Source organism: Desmodus rotundus, chromosome 7 (assembly GCF_022682495.2).
Source record: "Desmodus rotundus isolate HL8 chromosome 7, HLdesRot8A.1, whole genome shotgun sequence".
Classification (NCBI taxonomy): domain Eukaryota; kingdom Metazoa; phylum Chordata; class Mammalia; order Chiroptera; family Phyllostomidae; genus Desmodus; species Desmodus rotundus.
In genome coordinates, this window is record NC_071393.1 from 11,123,560 (window position 1) to 11,148,357 (window position 24,798).

At 48.8% G+C, this 24,798-nt stretch overlaps 2 protein-coding genes and 2 long non-coding RNA genes across 5 annotated transcripts; 2 read left to right on the forward strand and 2 right to left on the reverse strand.

Moving 5' to 3' along the window:
- Positions 1–429: 429 nt before the first annotated feature.
- C7H12orf43 (chromosome 7 C12orf43 homolog) lies at positions 430–9,285 on the reverse strand. 2 transcript variants are annotated; one of them, XM_071221881.1, is made up of 6 exons: positions 9,104–9,285; positions 5,423–5,465; positions 5,158–5,256; positions 2,390–2,463; positions 1,743–1,833; positions 430–1,254 (listed from the first exon to the last, which is right to left on the reverse strand). In XM_071221881.1, the coding sequence occupies exons 1-6, from the start codon at positions 9,225–9,227 to the stop codon at positions 906–908; spliced, it is 780 nt and encodes a 259-aa protein (XP_071077982.1). In that variant the 5' UTR covers positions 9,228–9,285; the 3' UTR covers positions 430–905. The 2 variants fall into 2 exon arrangements, with proteins under 2 accessions (XP_071077982.1, XP_053784138.2); XM_053928163.2 differs by having other exon boundaries at positions 430–1,257; positions 9,104–9,284.
- A 1,264-nt stretch (positions 9,286–10,549) lies between these two features.
- On the reverse strand, positions 10,550–22,226 carry OASL (2'-5'-oligoadenylate synthetase like). The gene is made up of 6 exons (XM_024567015.3): positions 21,998–22,226; positions 17,786–18,068; positions 16,838–17,013; positions 15,723–15,964; positions 14,651–14,798; positions 10,550–11,652 (listed from the first exon to the last, which is right to left on the reverse strand). The coding sequence occupies exons 1-6, from the start codon at positions 22,193–22,195 to the stop codon at positions 11,152–11,154; spliced, it is 1,548 nt and encodes a 515-aa protein (XP_024422783.1). The 5' UTR covers positions 22,196–22,226; the 3' UTR covers positions 10,550–11,151.
- Positions 13,523–16,866, forward strand: LOC123480427 (uncharacterized). Its single transcript, XR_006656437.3, has 3 exons — positions 13,523–13,807; positions 14,148–14,245; positions 16,732–16,866. It is a non-coding gene; the product is annotated as an uncharacterized lncRNA (long non-coding RNA).
- LOC123480426 (uncharacterized) lies at positions 17,028–19,154 on the forward strand. The gene is made up of 4 exons (XR_006656436.2): positions 17,028–17,123; positions 17,406–17,501; positions 18,354–18,415; positions 18,678–19,154. It is a non-coding gene; the product is annotated as an uncharacterized lncRNA (long non-coding RNA).
- Positions 22,227–24,798: the final 2,572 nt, after the last annotated feature.

Consider the following 24,798-nt stretch of genomic DNA (forward strand, 5'->3'; position numbering starts at 1 on the left):
GAGGCGGAGGCGGGCCAGAGGTGGAAATACAGGTCCAGAACCCACACTCTCACACCCCACCTGTCTTTTTTACTCTGCCAAATCTCTGAGGCAAGGCAACAAAGCCAGAATTTCACCTTCACCTTGACCTTCTACTCCTTCTTGCAGGATAGCCCTGGTGCATGAAACCCAGCCCACAAGTGCTATGACATTTTCTTAAGTTTTAAAGCTGGGGTGCAGAAACCCACCTTGGGGTGCAGGCCAGAGGACTCTCCTGTGGGACACCTATTTAAAGTGTCTTGTTAAGACTTGGCGCTGACCAGGAGGCAGCCCCCAGTCACTTTGTCATGTGTGGGGTCTGACAATTTATTTCCGATAACCTGGTTGGGAGGCGATCGTGTGTGGTGTGTTCACAAATGTGGACAGAGAAAATTCTGGAAAACGAGGGGATAGAAATCTCTCTCTCTTTTTCAGACAATGTTACATCCAGTCTGTGTGGCATACAGGGAGAAGTACAAACTCTTTGGGCTTTGGCGCCTTGGGGACCCCCTCCCTCATTTTCTTACTACCGTCCCCCACCCCAGGCTGAGGAGGAGGGGGAGAAGGAAAAGGTCCTCCTTCACTCCCACAGACAGGACTGGGGAGATGGGACCTTACCACTTGGCCATCAGTCTTGAATAACTGGAAGGCTTCTTCCTCCCGAGACCACGGAATGTTCTGGTACCACAGGTCTGCCCCAGCCCCCCCGGGGGAAGCACAGCAGGTCAGGCTTTGCTTAGGCTTCTCACTGTACAACCGTGGCTTTGCCCTGACTCTTGGGCAAGCCCAAGTCATGGGCAGAGTTTGGACTTGCCAGCCAAGCCCTTGGAAAGGCCCATCTCAGTGGGCGCCTCATCACTGGGACTGGCTGGGCCCCGTGCCCGAGGTCAGTTCGCAGGCACGGCTGCTGTGCTCTTCGATAGTGGGCATGGGGAAGCCTCACTGGCCTTCTTTGCCTTTTTCTTCTTTTTCTTCTTTTTGGTTCCAAGTGATACATCTCCATTGAACTTAGCTGACTCCTTTTCCTGCTTCCCGACCGTGGCCTTGCTTGTGGTGGTGGTGACTGTGATCAAGTCCGCACTGGCCTCCTTCTTGGCTTTCTTTTTCGACTTTTTTTTCTTCTTCTTTGCCTCCTTTTCCACCTGCACAGGGCCATGGATGGCGGACTGCTGGAGAATGTCAGAAGCTGACACAGCTGCCTCCCGGCACCGCTGCCTCTCCTCATCACTGTCCTCGCTGCTGCAAGGAGAGGGCATTCGGGGTCAGCTGGAGCTGGGACGGAGCCCCAAAGCTGTCACCGGAAAGAGGCCACAGGGGCAGGCAGGGAGAGGGCTCAGGCTCAGGAGTGAGGCAGACTCAGGTTCCGACACTGGCTTCTTTGCTTCTAGCTAGGTGACCTCGTGGAATCGCCTCTTTGACCCTCCGTGTCTTCATCTACAAAATGGGGGTCTTCATGGACTCCAGGCCTCACAACGATGTCCAAGGGGTGAGGCATCTGGCACAACACAGGTGCTCAAAAAGCAGTAACCTCCAAAGCTGACCGACCCCCGGTTGAACCTCTTCCCCTCCAACGGAGGGTACCATTTCTACCTGACAGGAACTCCCCAACGGGGCCCCTCCTCGGCCTGGACCTCACTGAAGTCTGCTTGGCTATTCTGGGACACTGGCCAACACAGAAAATGGGCAAAAACGAGGGAACTTGAGGAGAGGGTGTGAGACCTCACCTGGAGCTGGAAGGCAATCGCTTTCGGCAGGGTTGGGGAGCAGCTTTCTCCTCGGGGCCTTCAGGGATGGAGGTGAAGAAAAGACGGAAGCCTAAAACCCAAAGGGGCAGAGTCAGCATGGCCAGGTGCCCACCCCTCGCCCAGGTGCCAAGGCTGCCCTCCCGTCTGCCCTCAAGGCGAAGACCCAGGACCTGCTCTGTCTGACCACAAAGTGATGTCTCATGTGATGATGGGCATGCTTGGGGACAGCTGGGGCCAGAGGACAGGGTGCTGAGGGGACAGCAGCTGCCAAATCAGGTGAGCAGTGTAGAAGCCAGCAGGGGGCCTCCTGCCTAAGGAAGCTTCCAAAGTGGCAGATGAGTTTGGCACGGGACAGACAGACTCAGACAGGCGAGGCTGTGCAGCGTGGAGGGGAGGCGCTTCTGCTCAGGGCCAGACAGATAAGGTCAGCTCAGGCAAGTGCCTTCGTTTCTTAGAGCCTCAGCATCCCTTCCAGTCCCCCCACTAAGTGGGGGCATCATCATGACATCTGCCGCGGAGCAGGCTGCACGGATGAGACAGTGATGTACCAACACTGTATCTTCCAGCGCCAGACACACAGCAGATGCTTACTAAACACAGCTGATATTAACAGTGCAGCTACTCACCATCATCCTCCGGGGGGACTTTCTGTGCCTCAGCCTTTGTTGGCTTCTTCACAACCTCTGAGACGGTAATGGAGCTAAGGGAAGAGGAGATGCTTGATTTAGGATAAGATTTTGGGTACCAACAAACATTTTTTTTAATTTTTAATTTTATTTTTTGATTTTAGAGAGAAGGGAAATAAGGGAAAGAGAGAAGGAGAGAAACATCGATCAGTTGTACGTGCCCCGATCAGGAGTGAAACCGGCGACCTTTTGGTCTGCCAGACCATGCTCAGCAAACTGAGTCACACAGGCCACAGCTAAAAATGTAAAACAATTATTTTTTTTTTAAATGGAGGGGATGCAGCATGTTATTTTAAATGCAAAAGCAGACAGCACACTGGCCTGAGGAGCAGGCTAACCCTGTAGCCATAACCTGCCGGACAGCCCCTGCCAGCCTACACTGCTCTTCTTCATCTGCTTACACCCCGCTTTATTCCAGAAAACGCTGTGGATTTTTAAGATACAGCACAACAAAATGGATATGATTTCAAGGACCGAAAAGAGAAAATAAATGCAGGAGGGACAGAAAGAGCCAAAGTGTGCTTCGGAAGCCCTGTACGCTTGCTAGAGAGAAGACACACATTTTACCCGGAGCTTCCCGACAGCAGACATGAAAAGGGATATAGGACCAGTCTAGAGAGATGGTTCAGAGGCCAGCTTATAGAGCAGGGCAGACCTGGTTTTAAATTCTTTTTATTTTTAATTAAAAAAAAATTTGAGATAGCTGTAGATTGATATGCAGGTCCAAGAAATCATACAGATGCCATATATTCTTTGCCCAGTTCCTCCCTATGGTAACATTGTACGTAACTGCAGTTCAATATCACAACCAGAAAGCCGACACTGACACTTGATACAATCCATTGGTCTTATTCAGACTTCAGAGACCTGGGTTTTGAACCCTGGCTTTGTCATTTACTAGCTGTGTCCCCTTTGGCAAGTGACTCCATCTCTCTGAGCCTGTGCTACCCATCTGTACACTGGGAGTCCCTACCTCTTAGGGCTGTCACAGGATTAAAGGAGACAGTGGGTACCAAGTACTCAGCACGGAGCCTGGACACAGCAGGTACTCAGTGAATGGCAGCTATGAGAGTGATTGCTGCCAATGTGATCCGCCGTGTTTCACAGCCCCTCTGACCAAAATTAACCCTCTCTCTAGAAGCACAGAGCAGGGAGAACTGCCGAGACCAGCAAGCACGTCTCTGCTGACAGAGAAGTCACCGTGCGCCACAGAGAATGATGCTCGCAAACTGTCCTCACAGCAGACACAGCACTGCACTGGGCGCTCTCCCCTAACTGCCTACCACATACGCCGAAGGCGGCCCCAGAAATCCCAGACAGGAAAGCGGTCTCGGAAGTCGCATGAGAGATGATGCCATGCAGGTGCCTGACTCTGAAGCAGCACCCAACACAGCAGCCCGATGCGGGTCCCCGGGTATGACTGGCAATGCCTGTAGACGGTTTTGGAGTCACAACTGCTGGGGGAATGGCATCAGGATCTAGGGGGTGGAGTCCTACAATGCACAGTACAGCCCCCATGGCCAAGAATCATCCAGCCCAAAACGCCAATGGTGCCAAGGCCAGGAAACCCTGCTCGCACACGAGGGACCAGCTGGAGCATCACTAAGTCTCTCAGGAAAGAAACACAGCCGGAAATGTCCTGACCCTGGCTGATCGGCTTTCTGCTGGCTTTGCACCCGGGGAAGCGTCCGGTGCAGAGCCGGGCGGGCCTTGTTCACCCTGAAGCCAAACAGTCACCAAGAAAAACTGCTCCCACAGCTTGAGGTGCCAACTGACCTTCCTAGACGTATTTCCTGCATTCCTGAATTGGAGGACTGGCACCGGGTCACAGTGGTTCAGGCTGCGGAGGTGTGGCCTGACATCCTATCTTGGGAGAGCAGCCGGTTGACACCCTGGGAGGACTCACTTGTCCTTTTTGATATCTACTTCCAAGTGAAGGATGCTGGCTTGGACATCCTTAGCTCCCTTTCAAAATCCGCTCCGCCAGTCAGGGATGGCTCTAAACCAGTGTAACCTGGGACTCGTCTTCCATGAAACAGAGGCACTGCCACCTAGAAAATGAGTCTAGAAACTCCTGGCTGAACAAAGTTCACAGTTCTCTTTACTGCAAGTCTGCTCAGAGCCTCGGATATCCTATTGTGAACCACAGTCTCCGCGGGCACAGAGGGGTGTGCAGACGGCAGCATCTCCCAACTTCTTTGTCCTTAGACCCTTTTTTCTAGTCACACTTGGGACTAGTATTCCTTGGTGCCTATTTGAGCAATGCTGACCTAGACCTTTACAAACTGTATTCTCAACTCTAAGAAAGAGAACTGGTACAGGGCCTGACACACGCAGTTCTGCCTGTCCCCTGCCCGTTTGGGAAGGAGCTCTTGCTTCTTGGGTTCCCCTCTCATTGCACGGCAGCGGGACCTCACGGTGCTGAAGAGCAAAGCCTTTGGAGGCAAACACACCTGGGTTCGAGTCTCCACCTCTGCGCCTTAGTCCCTGTGACTTCAAGAAAAGGCTTCTCCTTGCGAAGAGCCTCTGCTTCCCCATCTAGAGAATGAGAGGACCTATGTGGCCAGGTGATTGTGAGGGCCATGAGGTGACGTACGCCACCGTGCTGGCCACAGCGCCTACTTGCGCTCTGGGAGCTCCTGGCCAGTATAAGCCATTACTGTTCCTGGCCATGAGGGCGGGAAAAGAGAAGGCATACTTTTGGTTACCTGTCCAGCAGGGCTGCCAGCTTCTTGGCTACGTGGGCTCGGAAGGCAGGGGTGGTCTGAAGCTCGTTGCCATCTTGCTCGTGCTCATCCACCTTCTGCCTACAACACACGCAGAAGGACCTCACTTCCCACCCGCTCAGGAGCTGGCCCCATGAGGGCAGGGACTGCACATGCCTCGTCCGCCCATGGTCTAACCTAGCGTTGACACACAGCAGGGAGTCAGTATTTGTTGACTGTATGAACTTGAACCCAGAGTGTACAGTACCTGAGGCTCGGCTGGGTGCTTGGCAACTGATTATTCACAGCATCTGTGGAAATAGTGAAAATTTGAGGCATTTATAGAGGACATGACAAAAACAGTATCCGTTGTGTGCCAGGCATGATTTTAAGTGATTTACACATATCACTCACTAAATTGTCCCAACCACTCCATCGGAGGGGTCACCGTTATCTCTGTTGGGCAGAAGAGGAAACTGTAAAATAACTTAGCCAGGGTCAAACAGCTAATGAGTGACAGAGTTGGGATAAGGACACGGTCAGCTCGCTCCAGAGCCCTTCTCTTAACCACCATGCTAGCAGGTGAGTCTAAGTTTAATCTGATTCCAGTATTTATTGAGCTCCTACTAGGTACCTACCTGGCTGTGTGCTAAGTGCTGTGGAGGACAGAGAAAGTGGCTCCATTACACTGATCACACTTTTCAAGCCAAGACGTTGGGGATTCCTGGCCTGGTGGCCATTCACCCACCAAATACTGGAGGTCTAACCTAACCCAGGTGGAGTTCTAGTAGCTAAACAACTTAGACAAAGATCCCGGCTCCCATGGAGTTTACACTCTAGTTGGCAGAGAGATGACAAAGACACACACAGAACTACACGTGTAAAATTAAATACTAAGTATAGGGACAAAAACCCATCAGCGGAGGGAGGTAGGGAGTGCTGGGCAGGGGATCATGTTACAAAGGTGGGCAGGGAGGGCATCGCTGATAGGTGACATTTGAATAGAAATTTGAGAGACAGGTGAGGGAGTAAGTCAAGTGGATGCCTGTGGGAGTCTTCCAGGGGGAGGGACGAGAACCTGCAAAGGCCCTGAGGCAGAATCTGTCTGGTGTTTTTTAGAGCCAGCAAGGAGGCCAGTGTGGCTGCAGGAGAGATGGGGAACTCACGGGGGCCAGATGGGGGCAGGGGGCAGTGTGAGGACCTGGGCCTTGAAGGAAGGGAGGGGCCACTGGAGGTTTCTGCACAGAGGTTGGACCCACATGCACGTAGGATTTTACAGAATCCCTTTGGCTGCTGTGTGGACACAGTTAGTAGGGCGAGGCCAGAAGCAAGGACTTTGCTGCAATAAATGAGATGTTATGAAGTGGCAGGACCCTGGATATGCGTTATTTTGAAGATGGAGTCAACACACTTTTGCTGATGGACTAGATGGATGGTGTGAAAAAAGAATGAAAGGTTTTGACTTGAGGAATGGGACAAAATAAGCTTATGTACTTAAGGGGCTACCTGAACAAAACGGACACTTGGCAACCCTGGACCCAACACGGGTCATGGTAATAAGCAACTCCAGAGGACACAGTTGGCACTGTGGCCTGTGCCTGTGTGCTCTGGACAACAGCACAGAACACAAAGTGCCTGATGGTCCTGAAGTGAGTAATGTGAAGCCCTGGGGTGGGCAGCCTTTGCAGACCTGCCCGTGTTTCTTGAGTGTGCCGCCACAAGGGAGAAGGGCATTTCCTCCGTCCTGACCACAGAGCAATGGACGTGAGGCGCTGACACGCTACAGAAGCAGTGTTAGACCCAGGCCCCAGAACGCAGGGTTCAGTGAAGCCCTGGCTCTTCCACTGGCAAGCTCTGTGACCCTGGGCACGTCGCTTTACCTCCCGAGCCTTTGTTTCCTCATCTATAAAGTGGGGATGAGACAACCACACTTCCAGTTAGTGTGAGGACACAGTGAAGTTTTACACTGCTTTGAACACTCTGCATGGTCACCTGCTCCCTGGCTTTGTGAGCTACTGGGGCGCACGATCTGCCTTTGTCAATCTTTATAGCCCCAGCTCTTGGCAGTGGTGTCCTGGTGGGAAATAAATGTTGCATACTTTTTTCAAAGTATATGTTGTCCTAAAATTAATTTTCAAGCTTAAAAAAAAAAAGGCTGGGATCTCTTAAGAATAAATAAATAAAATCTTTAAAAAAATAAAGCCCTGGCTGGTGTGGCTCAGTGGATTGAGTGCCAGCCTGTGAACCGAAAGGTCACCAGTTCGATTCCCAGTCAGGGCACATGCCTGGGTTGCAGGCCAGGTCCCCAGTTGGGGGCATGTGAGAGGCAACTGATCGATGTATCTCTTGCACATTGGTGTTTCTCTACCTCTCTTTCTCCCTTCCTCCCCCTCTCTCTAAAAAGTAAATAAAATTAAAATAAATAAAAATTAAAAAGGAGCGGGAGTTGGGCAGGAGGGAGAAAGCCGTCCATGTAGCAAAATCAGCCACATAATTGCTGCTATTTATCGGGCCTTTAATACGTGCAAGCGCTGCAGACACGTCATCTCCATTACTTCTGAACTTGGTGGGGTGTTTACCTTTTACAGATGAGAAGGTTTAGGTGCAGTGAGATTTAAGTATCTTGCCCAGTCTCACCGCTAGTGAGTGATGGAGATGTAAAGGCAGATCTGTGTACGAACCGTGCAGAGAAAACTACAGGGCTACGGTGCCCAGGGATGAGAGGGTACAGTATGGTCTGGAGCCTACCCGTGGGAAGTGCAGTGTGGCGGGGCAGTGAGGAAGGAGAGGCAGGCAGGGAATGGATTACCAAAGAGCCTGCAAGTCCTCTTCAACAAGAGCCGGGCGTTTAACCATGCCTGGCCATGGCCTGTGTTGCAGTCTGGTAAAGCCTGGACCCCTTCTCAGAGTCATGTCTTAAATGAATAAAATAGCTCAGTTTGTAAGAGCATCGTCCTGATACACCAAGACTGAGGGTCCAATCCCCATTCAGGGCACATACAAGATCAACCAATGAATGCATGGATAAGTGGAACAACAAATCCACTTTTATCTTCCTTTCTCTCGAAAATAATTTTAAAACACACACACACACACAGTATTACAAAGAAAACCAATGATATTGAAACTCAGTTACCTTAACAGTAAAAAACCAAATCTGGCATACTAATATATGTGCTTCTTTTTTAATGCATGAAATGAGATCTAGAGATTCTTCGGATTCTAGGGCCTACAAATTGTTGTAATTTTAAAGCAGGAATGAGTGTAAATAATTCTCCCCAACATTTTATTGTGAACATTTTCACATATCTGCAGAGACTGTGATGGGTTATGAAAATCTGTAACTTTTGATAGGACAAAATAACACGCATTGTCCAAGTCACGTGAGGCTTGTGGCCCACATAGAACACGGGAAGGGGTGCCAAACTTCCAAGAGAGGTTAAGGAAAGCAAAGATGAAACCTTGTTCCCGTTCCACATTCATGTACCCTCTGGATTACAACTCGGTACCCCGATGGTGAGGGGTTTTGCACTCACTCCCGGGGCACCAGGGAGTCACGGTCAGGCTGGGCTGGACACCGCTCACTGGCGGCCCCGGGGTGTGAAGTGTGTGGCGGACAGGGAAAGGCTGTAAGTGAGAGAATCCACGAAGTGGGCTGTCGCAGTCATTTCGGAGAGGCGGCGGGCCGCCCCGTGTGCAGCAGTGATGATGGCCCAAAGGGGGCTGAGTCAAAAGACGCTCGGGAGCCTCGATTTCCCTGGCTGGGACAAGGACACAATCCACGCTGCCGCCGCAGCCCGCGCTTTCAGGTGGAGCCCCATCTAGTCCCTGCAGGTCTCTCGGGCAAAGAAGTCGAGTCCCGGTGACTCCTTCCTCACCATCCATCCTCTCAGGCCCCACGGGAAGATCCCGCGCCCTCCGGCCAGACCGCTCGAACCCAGTCCCCTACCGGTTCTTTTCTTCTCCGGCCCTCTCGGGAGCTGCTCCAAGCCCCAGGCCGGCACGGCGGCCTCGCGGCACCGCGCCAGCTCCTCCGCATCGCTGCCACTGCTGCTGCTGCCCAGATCGCTCATGGGACCTCGGGGCGCAGTCCTCTTGAGCCGCCGCAAAGGACGGTGGGGAGCGATACCCCCACGACAGCACGCGGGAGTGGAGAAGCGCAGGGCATTGTGGGGATGGTAGTTCTCAGACTCAGATCGCTGATGGCCATTGAATTGTCGTGGGAGTGTCCCCAAATGTAAGAGTTTAGACGTGCCAAAGAGATCGACTGCTCCACCCTTCTCGTTTCTTTTTAGATTTTATTTATTTATTTTCAGCGAGAGGGGAAAGGAGGGAGAAAGAGAGGGAGAGAAACATCGATGGATTGCCTCTCGCACGCTCCCAATTGGGGACCTGGTCCGCGCTACCCAGGCATGTGCCATGACTGGGAATTCAATCCGCAACCTTTTGCTTTGCAGGCCAGTGCTCAATCCACTGAGCCACACCAGCCAGGGCTCCACCCTTTTCCTGATGAGGAAAATGAGACATACGGAGGGGGAGAAATTGCCTAAGGTCACACAGGGGGTTAATGCCTAAATTCCCAGGGTTTGATTTAATGCAGTTTCAATATTACTCATGTATTCCAGGAATCCCGAAATCCATCTGGGAATCAGAAACAATGTAGGAAACCTGATAAAATGCAGATTCTTGGGCCTAACCAAAAACTAACCAGGTCAGAATCTCTTGAGAGGTGGGACTCAGGAATCTGCATTTCCTCAATATGCCGGGGTCTGGCTTCTACTCAGAGTATAATCTGTGAGCCAGCAGCATGCACAATCCTCAGGAGCTTGTTAGAAATGCAGAGTCTTGACTTCAGCTTAGACCTACTTGTGATTAAGTTCTTCAGGATGTACAGTAAAGTTTGAGAGGCACTATCCTGGGCGATTCTGATGCACAGCTGGGTTTTGATAACTGTCTTACTCAAGTTCAAACCTCCAGCTTGTGAATTAACTGTGTCTCTTTTTTTGACTTGGTAAGCAAGCTTCAGGCTTTGGGGTGGGGTGGGAGGAGGTCTGTAATGTGAAACAACTTTTTGTCTGTTTTTTTTTTTTACCCTCCCATCGTTATAAATAAGTTTCAGTGGCCAAACCCCAGATTTGCCTTTTTTTTTTTTTCTAATTGCTAAAACCATTCTCTTCCCCCTGGTATTACTGTAACATTTGGAAAAGGTTATAAATGTTGTTCTTTAAACAACAAAAAAAGTCCATGGGATTTTTTACAGTCATCCTTGCTTTCCCAGACTGCTTCTCTCTTTCTCAGAGTCTCCAGTTTTCACTCCCAGATTTGAGAGGCTCAAAGAATTAAACAATCACCACTAGGACAGCATTAACACACGTGGAAAGAAATGAAGATCATCCGAAAGAGAATGAACAAAGTTTATTTATTCCCAACTTGCTCTAGCAAGGGAGTCAACCAACACCTGCTGCGTTTGGCAGAGACTCGAAGACAAGCAATGGGAATGCTTTCCAGTGGAAAGTCGAGAAGGCCTCAGGTGTGCACCCTGATTGAGGTCGGTGGCATAGGGAAGCTGGAGGCGGGCTGTCTAGACGCAGAACTTCATCCTATATGATTGCTAGAGAGCTTATTTGGCTTTCTCTGGTTGGTCCTGAGTTGGAAGGGGCTATGGGGGGCTGGGGGAGGAGATTAGGGAAGCTGGCAGTTATTGACCAAGTTCTGACAGTTTTGGGTTGATTGATGAACAGGTGGTGGTTTGGCTTCGGAAACCGGTGGCTATGGAGGTTGTGGGTCAGAATTCTGTTGTCATATATGGTCTCGTCATTTATATATCTACTCTTTCACACCCTTTCTCATTCCTCCACTGGCAGGGAGGGCTAGGCTAACTCTTTACAAAAGTGGTGAAGACATAGGACTTCCCCAGCAGAGAACTGGAAGGAGTGATTGATGGGATGAGTCCTGGATGAGAAGGCAGAACCGCCCAGCGAGGTTTCCCAGAAGAAACTAGCTGTGTAGAAACGGGACCCTTCTGACGTTCCTCTGGGAGAGGATGAGGGTGTCGCTGTCCTCGATACCATAGCTCCCAAAAGTCGACCAATCCTGCAGGACCTGGCCTCGGAACTCCAGCTGTTGCTGATTTCGGAGCATCCCCTGCTTATCTTCGATCTGCTGTTTCAGGCTCAGGATGAAGGTCTTGGGGTCGATGGCATAGGCGTGGCTCTCACCACCCAGATTCTTGACAAAGACCTGGATCTCAGAGGCGATGGTCTCCAGCAGAGAGATGCAAGTGTTGGAGAAGATGCCGAAGTAGGCCAGGGAGCTGCGGCTGCTGAGGAGCTGCCACTCGCCGTTGGGCTTCTGGAAGGACAGACGCTGCATGCCAGAGCAGCCCTGCCTCCGCCGGATCTTCTCCTTAACTTTCCTTATGGGCTCGTAAGGGTTCACGCTGAGGATCAAGTCTGGGTAACCCCACTGCTCCACAGTCACCTCGATGTCTCGCGCCCTCTGCAAGGGAGAGAAGAGAGGGGTTGAGTCTACACTCCTCTCTCTTACGTGCTGAAGTTCCCTTCACCTGTTCTCCTCTTTTCTTTCTTTTATAAATTTAATTTAATTTAATTTAATTTTTTTCTTTAATCAATTCTAGAGAGGGGGGAAGGGAAAGAGAAGGAGAGGGAGAGAAACATCGATGTGAGAGAGAAACATTGATTGGTTGCCTCTTGCACGCGCCCCAACTGGGGACTGAACCCTCAACCCAGGCATGTGCCCTGACTGGGAACTGAACCTGCAACCTTTCGTTTTGCACACCCATCCAGGGCTGTCCTCACTTTTTCAACAGCAGCAGCAGCAAACATTTAGGGAGTGCCAACCACCTTCTAGGCCCCATGTTGGGTGCCTTTTACAGCAGCCCTATGAGGAGTTGGTTCTCCTATCATCCCATTTTACAGATAAGGAGATTGTGATCAAACAGGGCGAAGTGATTTACTGAACACCTCAGAGGTAGTGAGGAACAGAGCAGATATTTGAACCCGCTCCAAAGGCTGTCTTCACCAACACTCAAGGGCCCGAGAGTCCCAGGTGGCTGAAGAACATACCTAGAGGGTGCTGGGCAAGGCCAGCCCTCTATCTGATCTTTTCTAGAAGGAACAGAGGCCCAGCATGGTCAGGTCTTTAGACTTCTCAAGATAAAAATCTTTGCACAATGGTGTGACTGGTCAGGAAAAATCCAAAGGCATACACTTTTCAGCCCATGCGTGGGTGTCCTTGGGCTGCTGGGCCGGTTTGTAATCTCTGTCCCTTATTTGAGAGCCTCTGATGCTCCTCTGATGCCCTTCCTCCAAGCATGACTGGCTTTTGTTCTGGAACACACCCCAGTCCTTTGCCCCTAACCCCCCGCCCTACCTTTTACCTGGACGGAGTGCCTTCTGTTCCGAGTGTCTATATCCCTCCCTGGCTTCTAAGGCCCACCTTGGGCCCTATCTCCTTCAAGGAATCGTCTCTAGTGACTTCAGAGATAACATTTCATTTCCCATTTCCAGAGCCCTACAAAGACCTGGGTTTCAGTCCTGCTACATCTTAGGAGTGTGACCCAGGTCAATGGACTTAACCTCTCTGAGCCTCAGTTTCCTCGTATGTTAAATGGTGATAATAATACTTGACATTTCTACTTTACAGGATGATCTCTGGAAAGTGCTTTGTAAATTGAAAAGTACAATGTGATTAAAATAGATTGTTATGGCCTTTGCCTGTACTATTGTAACAGGGTGCAGCCAGGGAGGGCCCCAAATAGAGATTTGTAACGGGATCCAGAACTCAGGGTGTCCAGGAAATATTAAAAAAAATATATATATATATACACACATATGTATGTGTGTATGTGTGTGTGTGTATGTATATATATATATATATATATATATATATATATATATATATACACATACACACACACACATATATATTTTCCTCACCCCCACAAGTCTGAACTGGGGGATGGGACACATGGAGCAGGGCCATTGAGAGTTGTTTTGCATAGCAACAGTTTTGCAAATAACCTCAGGCATGGTCATTTAACATACGTATAAGTTTTAACTGGTTTCATGGATATGTTAAATAGCTGTGGCCATGCTTTGAGCCAGGGGGATGGGAGTGACTTCCACCAAGGATGTAACTGGGAGGCAACTCCTCCTCGTTACAGCACCTGCGTGAGAGCTTGGAGATGATTGGCTCCACGCCATGGGGCCACGCCTGCCCAGACTTACTATGGCAGCCATGAAAGGCTGGAAAAATACGGGAATGCTGGCAGGTGTAACTGATTGTGGGAGGAGTCGGAAATGGGGCTGCAGAGGAAGATTGGTGCTGGGATTTAAACCCAGGCGTGGCAGCCACAGTGGATGGTTGGGACCACGTGGCTTTGGGGTGCTCCCTTTTGCCACGTGGCTTAGGAAGCAGGAGAGACCTTGCTGGGAAGGAAAGAGGTGAAAGGACTCTTGCTGCTGGGCCTTGAGAAGGTGCCACATGGTTTTGGATTAACTGGAGGTTGTGACGGCGACACAGCTGATGGTGTCGGGAACCAGGAGCTACCTGACCCACGGACTTCTACTTGTTTTCCTGAGATATGGTCCCCGGCACTGGGCAGAGGGAGAAGGAAGGACTGTGTGCATTTGTGGGTATTCTAAAGGACTTTAGTATTTTAATGAAGACATTAAGTCATTATTCTAAGTCTGTATAACTTTTTAAATAAATAATTCCTTTCCTTTTCACCAATCTCTGGCATTGAGAGACGTCTTTCCATGGTGAACCTAGTATGGGGGAGGGACCCCTGGAGCACAAGGGGGGGGGCCCATTCCCTAATAGTATATCATTCCCCCACCTCCCCGAGTCTGTTCTGTAACACTATAGGCTTGGCATTACATTATATTATCTGCTATTGAGCTTTTTGTTTGTTTTCTGAGTATGCTCTCTGGTAATTCTTTCTAGTAGTTTTTTTTTTTTTTCTTCCCCAGGGTTTGGAGTAAGGAAATGTTTATTGATTGAGAAGGCCTAGCTCAAGAACACAAGAGAACTTATTTTCCAGTCCATTTAAAGACAACTCCAAGTTCAGGTACCCTTCAGCAGCTTGTGCAAGTTTGTTTCAGAGACTATTGTTCCCATGCCCCCACCCCCAACCTGCCCCAAGCCCAGGTGCTGGCACAAAACAGCTGACTGAATCAGCTTGCCTGGGGTCAGTTCACACAAGGAATGATCGGGAGCATGGAACTGATTATCTGGTAGGGATGGGAAGAAGAAAGGAAAGGAGAACAAGAATTTGAACACAAATATAAGGCTCAGAGAGTTGAATCATTTCCCCAAGTTCCCAGAGCTTGGCGGGTGGTGCAGCCAGGCCCCAGACTGCCTGACTCGGATGTCCGGCTGGCTCCAGCAGTGCAGAAATAAATAAGTAAACACTGTGCGTTAATCTTATTCTGGGCTTCCAGCCTCTGGCCGCAGCCTGGAGAGGAGCCATTACCTTCACATTCCAGCCGGAGACTGGGTTCCCCTGGCTGTCATAGCAACAGTCCTGCTTCAGGCACTGTCTGGCCCTCTCAGCAACTATGTCCCATCTGTACCCTTCTGCCACATTGTGGGTCGGGTCAGCTGGATCCAGGATGATGGGCCTGCAACAGAGGGAGAGGGTACTCAGGCTTTTTCTGACTTGGAGGCCTGCAAGCCAGAAAGGAGGCTTCTCAGACATCATCTCTTCAAGCCCCTGAGCATCTGCTGCGTCCAGAACCCTGGACTCTCAGTCCAGGAGGTCCCAGAAACATGGCTGGAGAGTAACAGGAGAGACCAATTAGATTTCCGATTAGGGAGAGCTCTCTAGGCGTTTGCAAGGGGTTTTGGTGATGTGTGTATATGTGGGAAGGGTGAGATGCCAAAGGGCATGCTGCAGCAATAACAGAGGCCCACTCAGGTAGGTGGGCCTCTTAAGTTCAAAGACTTTGTTTTGCAGACAGGCTACCTAAGTTTGACGCTAGAGCTGCCGAAATGCTTTGGATAATGGTAACACCTCCCCGGACTACTGATATTAGAGGCACTAGGCCAAACCCTGTGTAAATTAACCTACTTTAATCCTTACAACAATTCCATAAGGTAGGGACTAGTATTGCTGTTGTTGTCATCCCCAATTTACAGATGAGAAAACTGAGGCATAGGCCTCCTAAGTTCTCGCAACCAGCAGATGGGACTCCTCCTCAGCAGAGGAGAGTTTGGGCCGCCTCCATGTGTCTCTCCTCTGTATAAATAGTGAGTGGATATTTTAAAGAATACAGTCTTGGAGGGGGTCCAGGAGGCCTCCTTGGGTGGCTGGCGTGGCCACAGATGTTGGACGCCAAGCCCAGGATAAGAGCTGTGACTTAGGAGGGAGCTGTGACTTTATCTACGTGACAGAATGTGATCACAGGCGACTGGAGTGAACCAAACATTTCAGGCCCCATGCTTGCTACTCTTAACATCCCTGGTTTCCTGAATTCACCCTGTCAGGTAGAAGAGGCAGGTGCCTTATGGGGTGGGGGTCACCTGACCCACCAGGGGCCCAGTACCTCTCTCTTTGGAGCTGTTTTCTGACACAGTCCTCGATGATTGGGTTCTCAAATGTGTACTGCCTGGTCCAGTAGATACACAGCAACTCATACTCCTGCAGCAGCTCCATCACGGTGGTGAGGCCTTCGTCCAGCCTGAAACTCTCATCCTCCAGCGTACCCATCTCCCAGGCATAGATGGTCAGCAGCTCGAGGGCGTAGAGAGGGGGCAGCATGGCCCTGGGGCACTTGGCTCTCACATACTGTTGAAAGAGATGGGGGGAAAGAGAGAGAGAGAGAGCGAGCCCCAAGATTCTGTGGCAGGATGCACAGGATGAAAAACTGGAAAATCCAAATTCCTGCCTCAGCTCTGCCATCACCAGCTGTGTAACCTCGGCCAAGTCAGCTAGTTTCCCTCCCTGGCCTTAAATGTGTTTCCCCATTTTAGAATTAAGGGGCTGGGTTAGTCCAGTTGTTTTCAAATTGGGCTTGACATAAGTCCTGGAATGGAGTCGTGAAGCAGTGTCCCAAGCAGTGAGCAGAATCCCAGCCTGCACAGTCACGAGAAAAGGAACTTCAAGTCACTTTGTGACTATTTAACCATCATGCCAACATATCTTAAAGAGATACACAATTTCCCTTCACATTTTTTTCAGTTACAGTTGACATTCAATATTATATTAGTTTTCGGTGTCATCTGGGTATTTTTGAAATATACATGGTACCATGCAGACTTGCATGTGAAATCTAAAAAGCAGCTCCTAGGAATATATATTCACTCGTAATAATCCTGAAATGCAGGAACGCCACCATTTGGAGAGGGAACTGGTGTGGGTGGACTTAAATGAATCTTTCTCTTGTTAGAAGTCCTTAATGGGCTGAGATTAATGTGCAGATGCACCAGTGAAATTGACAGTGGCCAGGACTAGACTGGGTAACTGCAGCATTAAGAGTACGTGTGTACTGAAATTCTGTAAATTCCTCGTTTTTCTCCTTCCTTCTGTTTTCGTTTCTTTCCCCGCACCTCCAGGTCTTCTTGAGGCGGTTTGCTGAGATGACAAGTCTGGCCTCAGCGTTTTCTTCCCCTCTCTCTCCTCCACCTCCTCCCCCTGCTCCCATCCCAGCGGCCTCCTCACCTGCAGGTACCAGTGTTTTACCAGCCGCAAGAGGCTCTTCAGCTTGGTTGGCCGATGTTTCACGAAGTTTCTCTGAAGCTCGCAGAAGGAAGGAGAGAAATTTCCAGGGTAACCGTTGGCTTTAATCAGACTCACGTAGACCTCAGGGTGTGGCTGAGAGTTGGGAACAGAAGGCCCTGAGGTGGGAGGAAGCAAAGGGAGAGTGCGGGGCCTGGAGAGCTTGCTGATTCCCTGGAGTAGTTCTCCGGGGAAACCTGAGACCTCACGGCCTACTACAATAAAGAGGGTAAAGAGAGATCAAAGTGGGTTTCCTCATTCTTAAGCCCCTCAAGGTCTGTTGTCCCCCCATATTGTCCCCAGCACTTTCCCTTCATGTCTGCTTTGGATTTCTCAGATTTGCTTGAACCCCCCATCACTATAAGGGAGGCCCAGTTCCAGGTGGGACAGCTGGTCTCTGCCAGTGCTTTTGCTGAGGGGTGTGCTGCTGCGGGCGCACACTGCGAATGCGCCCTGCCCAGTTGCTCTGTGTGTTGATTTGTAATGTGACTTCCCTCCTCTTCCCCACCAGCGTTTCTTGGAACTGCCTGCTCTCCAACCCTTGTCTCTGGGTCTGCTTCTGGAAAGGCCCAAACGATGACAGCCACAACCCCACCCCGAACCTGTGGTAAGTGCTACAGAAGCACCCAAAGTTACTCTTCTAACTCCTTCCCCTCCGTGGTCTTGCCTCCTCTTGAAATCACATATTTATCTGGCTGATTCTTTGAGAAATGTTTCCCGAGTTGAGCCATGTGACAGTCAGAGTTGGGTCAGCCCCGTGCATTGTGGTCACCAGCCCCCAGCATGACAGAGGCTGAAGGGAAGAATGTGGCCATGAATGAAAAGTGAGGCAGCTGCCGGCCTCTTGGGAAGGGCAAATGTGTGAGTCAGGTGGGCTTCCTTTCCCCTTACCCAGGGCCCTGTAGGCAGGCACGATGGTGACAGTGACAGGCTCCGCAGTCCCCCTGGTCTGGATAGTGAAGGTGAGAGCATCGGGGACTCCCTGCAACACCCCCAGGACCTCAAGTCCAAGGGCCAGCAAGTCCTGGCAAGTCCACAGCTTTTTCCAGATCATTCTCAGAACAGCTTGGTGGTGTTTGGCCTCCTGCTGGAAGCTGTGGAAGCAGCTCAGAAACACCACCAGCTCCACCTCCGCGCTGCTCCTGAGCACCGTGCCGTTCCCAAAGGAGCCAACCTGCAAACACAGAGCCCCGTCACCCTGAGGCCACTCTCTGTGCCAGGCAATCCCTGAGGCTATCACCACAACCCTAAGGGATGGGCTGGTACCCATTTTGGGTTTTTTTAAAGATTTTATTTATTTATTTTTAGAGAGAGGGGAAAGGAGGGAGAAACAGAGGGAGAGAAACATAGATATGCAAGAGCTACAGTGATTGGTTGCCTCTAGCACGCCCCCAACAGGGGACCCTGCCTGTAACCCAGGCATGTGCCCTGACTGGGAATCGAACCAGTGACCTTTCAGTTTGCAGGCTGGCACCCAATCCACTGAGCCACACCAGCCAGAGCGGTACCTGTGCTTTGCAGGTAAGAAGACTGGGATGTCCAGAGGATAAGCCGTAATAAGTGTTGGAGGGGTTGGGAAGAAAAAGGAACCCTCATTCACTGTGGGTAGGAATGAAAGCTGGTACAACCACTATGGAAACCAGTATGGCATTTCTCAAAAAATTAAGAATTGAGTTACCATATAACCCAGCAATCCCTCTTCTGGGTGTCTACCTGAATAACTCAAAAACATTTGTTCCCAAAGATATATGCGCCCCTATGTTCATTGCAGTATTATTCACAGTGGCCCAGACGTGGAGACAACCGAAGTGTCCTTCGAAAGAGGATTGTGTTAAGAAGATGTGGTACATATATACAAGGGAATACTACTCAGCCATAAGAAAAGATGAAATACTGCCATTCACGACAACACGGATGCATCTTGAGAGTATTATGCTAAGCAAAAGAAGTGAGTCAGAAAAAGCTAAGAACCACGTGATTTCACTCATGTGGGATATAAAACTGAAACTCACGGACACAGACAGACAACAGCATGGCGGTTACCGGAGGGAAGGGCGTGGGGGTAGTGAAGGGTAAAGGGGGCCAAATACATGGCGATGGAGGAAGATTTGCTTTGGGCGATGGGCACACAGTGCAATATATGATTGTGTATCATAGAAATGTACACTTGAAACCTGTATGACCCTATGAATCAATGTCACTTCAATAAATTTAATAATAAAGAAGAGGATAAGCCACTTGCCCAGGGTCACAGGGTACACAGCCTGACTCCAGAGCCCCAGCTGCTTCTTCACTACACTCCATCACTCTGAGACTCTGTCTTCTCACCTGCAGAGTTATGTCTGCTACAAGGGAGTAGGAACGCTTACTCCGCAAGGTTTTTTGAGAATCTGGGGGGTGGGCTGTCTGAGTAATTTTATGACATTAAAAAAGGGGGTGCAGGATTGCCTGGTGGATAAGAACCGTGGGCTGTGGAATGGGGTAGCCTGACTTTGACCTCGACTCCGGCCCTTGTTTTCCAGCTGTATGATCATTCTGAGCCCTACACCTGTAAAATGATGTAAATGTAAAATGATGGAATGTGAGTCATTGGGTCACTCGAAAGTTTAGATGAGGGACTGTGTGCCAAAGGCTTGCTGTGATTCCGGGCACAACGCGATGTGATTCCCCATCTGAATGGAAGGAGCCTGAGCTGGACGATTTGGAAGGGGTCTTTTTGATGTTCTGAGATTCTGGGCTTGCTTCCCTGTTGCCTCCAGCATACAAAAACCCTACAACTCTCTGGCCTTCCTTCTGTCTCACTCCGGTTCAGGATTGCTGGGGAATGAACACTACTCAGGTCAGCTCCCCCACCCCGTGGGTGAATCGCTGCAGCTGCTGTGTGCTGAGAGCACTTGTGTCTGGCATTCCTGAAAGCCCTTTATGCATATGAGACCTTTTCATCCTCACACCCACTGATTGAGGTGGGTACTAGTATAACTATACCCAAAGTACAGATGAGATAACGGAGGCAGTGGGGGTTCATCAACTTGCCACGGCTCCTTGCCAGGAGTCACAGTCAGAGTCAGTTAAAGAGTCAGAACACGGGTACGTTCTTTGACCTCTTTCTTCCCTATGACGCTAGTCTCTGAGCCACACCCTGTTTCTGAGAAGGCGGAGCATCTGCCATCTTTTTCTCCCTACCTTTTCCATTCTCATTCTCTACTTGCGTTCAGACTCAGTGTTTCTGCCCCATGGGAGGGGGTTGGGGACAGTTCCCTGTGTGTGGACAGGGGCCACATCCCACTGAAGGAACAAACAGAGAGGAAATAACATTCTAGAACTTGCTTCAGTTCAAACCTGTTTAAACCCAACTCATTCAAGGACAAGCATTCACTCATGTGGACCAGCTCAGCTCACCAGATTTTCAGGGTCAGGGGAGGGCTTGGAGGCCGAATGAAGTGTTATTTCTCATTGGCTACTGCTCTTCAGGTATTTCTATTATTTCATGGTTTCAAGGGGAGGAGTGGATATGGTCTGCAGGCAGAATTTGAGAGCTGGGTAAATGTCATTTCCTGCTGTCAACACTCATTCTGCTTGTAGCACCCTCCTGTTGGCAGGCTTCCCCGTTCCATCCGCTACTTCATTGTCAGGGTTGTCAAGGACGTGGTCTGGGAGGCTCTGCTTGACGCTTAGTGGTGCCCAAGACCGAAGAGATAGCTCAGGCAAGAATTTATAATGATACTTTTTTTTGAGCATTTACTATGTGCTAATCATTTAGCCTGCTTTCCCATTTGCTTGATGAGGCAGAGATGCAGCTGCTGCTGCTTTTGCCCCAATTACAGGCGAGAAGGCAGAGGGTTTGAGAGCTATGATGTTAAATCTGCGGTCACAGAGCCAGTAAGGGAAGAAGGCAAGAATCACATTTCGGTCTGTGTGACGTCAGAATGTGTGGTTTCTCACTTCTAAATCACATGGCCTCAGGCTTCAGATGCTGGGGGTGGGTACAAGAAGAGATGGGGGCCTGAGACTTCTAAATCCTTCCCTGAGGTGGCTGCCCCTGGAAACAGATCTAGAGCACTGGGCTAGAAAACCGAAGTCGGGGGTGGGGTGAGGGTTCTTAATGTTAGTCTCGTCTTTGCCACCAGCTTTTCTGTGTGGCCTTGGGACATCTCTCACCCTCTCGGTTCCCTTCATGTTTAAATGAGGGATTGACTGAGGCTGTTTGGTTCTCCGTGGCCTTTCTAGTTTTGACCCTCTCGAATTTTGATCCTAGTTAGGACAGGAGTTGACATGAAGCAGCTGGAGGAAGGGCTTGGGGCCTTGGCTGTGGAGTCAGATAGACCCTGGTTCAAATCCCAGCTCTACCAGTAGCTGTGTGATATAGTGTAAATTACCTCACCTTTCTGTGCTTTCATGGGAAAAAAAAAACCTTTTTATTATCAAATTTAAACATAGAAAGAAAATACAATGAACTTATATCTCCAGTCGTCTAGAGTCAACAAGTCTCAACTCCTTACCACATTTGCTTCATCTAAACCACGTTAGAGTAAATTACAGACACCAAGAACCTTTGTGCCTAAATACTTTAGCATTTGGGTCCAATGAAAGAGAATATTTCCCCTGCAACCACAAAACTATTACACCTAACAAAATCAGCAATGATTCCCTCATATTACTTAACATCCAGGTCATGTTAAAATTTCCCCAATGGTTTCTAAACGATATTTTATGGTGATCTATTCACACCAGGAGTCAGTCAAAGACCTTGCTTTGCTTTTGATTGTTATGAATCGTAAGTCTCTGAGCCTTCACGTTGCTCATCTGAAAAAGGGGAAAGGAATAGCACCTACCTCACAGGATGCACAAATTAGAGATAACATATATTTAAGGGGTTAGGCTAGAGCACCCCCCAAACTGAGTGATTTTAGCTTCCTTACCAGCTTGTTCTGTTGGAGGCAGCAATATGGTGGGGTGCAGGCAACTAAGGTGGGGTGTCCTAGGATGTCAGCAGTCTGGGCTAGGGATATGGAAGCAAGAGGTCCCCAGAAGCCTCAGGAGGAGGATAAGGACCCTTCTGGGCTTGCCCAGCCCTGGCGCAGGGCTGGAGAAGACCAGTCTCACCTTCACCACCTTCAGCACTTGCACCTCCTGGTCCAGCCCATCTTCCCCCTGGAAGGTCTCTGCCCTGAGGAACTGCTCCACGCTCCGCACAGCCTCCAGCACTTCTTCTTTCCACTCCCGGTTGGGCTGCAGCCACTGAGCCACGAAGGAGTCCAGCCTGGAGGCAGGGGTGCCATACAGCTCCGGGGACAGTGCCATCTCTGTCTGACAGTAGCACTGCTTGACAAATATATAGCCACACACCCAGCTCCTGGCATCCTTTCCCTTCTTTAAGGAAGCTCCTCCTCAGTCATCCTCTAGCACCCTGTTGGGATAATGGACCATCATGGGGAGGAAACCAGCAGTGACTGGGCTGATCTGGGGCTCCCTTTGTGGAGACCCCTCGCTGTGGCAGAGGCACTGAGGGACACTGAGCCAAGGCTGGAATGTCCGGGGCCACCTTAACAGGCTTGGCTTCTGGCCCACCTTTCTGCTATTGCTTTCGATTCTCCACTCTTTGAGTTTCCATTTGATGATGTTTGGAAACTGAAATTGGCTTGAGTTTGGCCCTTAGAGGAGGCAACTCTCCCAGTATGTTGGAATTGGATGCTACTGTATCTGTTGCCCACTCACCCCACCTCATCATACAAAATGAGGTCCAGAAGGAGAACAGACTTTTGTCCATAGTTGGGATGAGCAGAAGGAACTCTAGAGTCAGACAGGACAGATATTTTTTTAATTTAAATATTTTTCTTTTTCAGTTACAGTTTACATTCAATATTATTTTCTATTAGTTTCTGGTGTACAGCACAGTGGCTAGACAGTCATATGCTGTACAAAGTGTTTCCCCTGATGGTTTCAGTGCCCACCTGGCACCATACGTGGGTGTTACAACATTATTGACTGTATTTCCTGTGCTGGACTTTACATCCCATGACTGTTTTGTAACTACCAACCTGTACTTCTCAATCCCTTCACCTTCCTCACCCAGTGTCCTCCCCCCGCACACTGACCATCCGTCTGTTTTCTGTGTCTATGAGTGTGTTTCTGTTTTGTTTATTCATTTATTTTGTTCTTTAGATTCCACATGTAAGTGAAATCATATGACATTTGTCTTTCTCTGACTTATTTCACTGAGCTTAACGTTCTCTAGGTCCATCCATATTGTCACAAATGGTAAGATTTCATTCTTTTTTTATGGTCAAGTCATATTCCATAGCATATATGTACCACAGATTTTTAAAATATATATATATTCTTTACTACATTTTTTCCATTACAACACAGATTTTTTAAAAATTGACTTGTCTGTTAATGGGCACTTGGGCTGCTTCCATAGCTTGGCCATTGTAATAGCACTGCAGTGAACGTGAGTGTGCGTATATTCTTTCAAATGAGTGTTTTGGGTTTCTCTAGCTACATACGCAGAAGTGGAATTGCTGAGTCATAGGCAGTCCCTTTTTTAATTTTTTAAAAAGATTTTTATTTATTTATTTTTAGACAAGAGGGGAAGGGAGGGAGAAAGAGAGAAAGAGAAACATCAATGTGTGGTTGCCTCTCTCATGCCCCCTACTGGAGTCCTGGCCCACAGCCCAGGCATGTGCCCTGACTGGGAATTGAACCAGTGACTGTTTGGTTTGCAGGCTGGCACTCAATCCACTGAGCCACACCAGCCAGGGCCATTTTTAATTTCTTTGAGGAACCTCCATACTGTTTTCCACAGTGGCTGCACCAATCTGCGTTCTCTTCAGTAGTGCACAAGGGTTCCCTTTTCTCCACATCCTTGCCAACACTTGTTCGTTGAGGTACTGACGATAGCCATTGTGGCAGGTGTGAGATGATATCTCATTATGAGATGATATCTCATTGTAGTTTTAATTTGCATTTCTCTAATGATTAGTGACGTTGAACATATTTTCATATATCTATTTGTCATCTCTTTGGAGAAATGTCTATTCAAGTGCTTTGCCCATTTTAAATTGGATTGGGTTTGGGTTTTTTTGTGTGTTGAGTTGTATAAGTTCTTTATAAATTTTGGATATTAAGCTCTTTGGTGAATATCTTCTTCCATTGAGTGGGTTGTCTTTTCATTTTGTTGACAGTTTCCCTTGTTATACAAAACCTTTTTAGTTTGATGTAGTTCCATTTGTTTATTTTTGCTTTTGTTTCCCTTACCTGAGAAGATATACCAGAAAAAAAATGTTACTAAGATAAATGTAAAAGAGATTTTACTGTCTATATTTTCTTCTTGACATCTTATGGTTCGGAATCTTACATTTAAATGTTTATTCCATTTTGAGTTTATTCTTGTAAATGATGTAAGGTGGTTGAGTTTCCTTCTTTCTTTTTTTTTGTATCTATCTGTCCAATTTTCCAAATGCCATTTGTTGAATAGACTCTCTTTACCTCATTATATGTTCTTCCCTCCTTTGTCAATTATTAATTAACCATATAGACATGGGTTTATTTCTGGGCTCTCTATCTATTCCATTGATTTATTATGTCTGTTTTTATGCCGGCACCATGCTGTTTTGATTACTATAGCTTTGTAATATAGTTTGAAATCAGTTATCATGATACCTGCAATTTTGTTCTTTTTTCTCAAGATTGCTGTGGCTATTCCAGGTCTTTTATGGTTCCATAAAAAATTGTGGATTATTTGATCTAGTTCTGTGAAATAGGCCATTGGCATTTTGATAGGAATTGCATTGAATCTATAGATCACTTTGGGTAATGTGGACATTTAAGCAATGATAATTCTTCTGTTTTGCGAGCATAGTATTTGCTTTTTTTTTTATTTGTATCTTCTTTGATTTCCTTCT

Bases quoted from the DNA above. Each gene is read 5' to 3' on its own strand.
- C7H12orf43 (XM_053928163.2), bottom strand. From the start codon at position 9,227: ATGAGCGATCTGGGCAGCAGCAGCAGTGGCAGCGATGCGGAGGAGCTG. The intron at 5,466-9,103 runs GTAGGGGACTGG...CTATTTCCACAG, and splicing joins GCCGGAGAAGAAAAGAACCG to ATGCTGTGAATAATCAGTTG. The intron at 1,258-1,742 runs GTGAGGTCTCAC...CTCTCCTTGCAG, and splicing joins CGATTGCCTTCCAGCTCCAG to CAGCGAGGACAGTGATGAGG.
- OASL (XM_024567015.3), bottom strand. From the start codon at position 22,195: ATGGCACTGTCCCCGGAGCTGTATGGCACCCCTGCCTCCAGGCTGGAC. The intron at 15,965-16,837 runs GTGAGGAGGCCG...CTCTTTCAACAG, and splicing joins TAAAACACTGGTACCTGCAG to TATGTGAGAGCCAAGTGCCC. The intron at 11,653-14,650 runs GTAATGGCTCCT...TCTCCCTTGCAG, and splicing joins TCTCCGGCTGGAATGTGAAG to AGGGCGCGAGACATCGAGGT.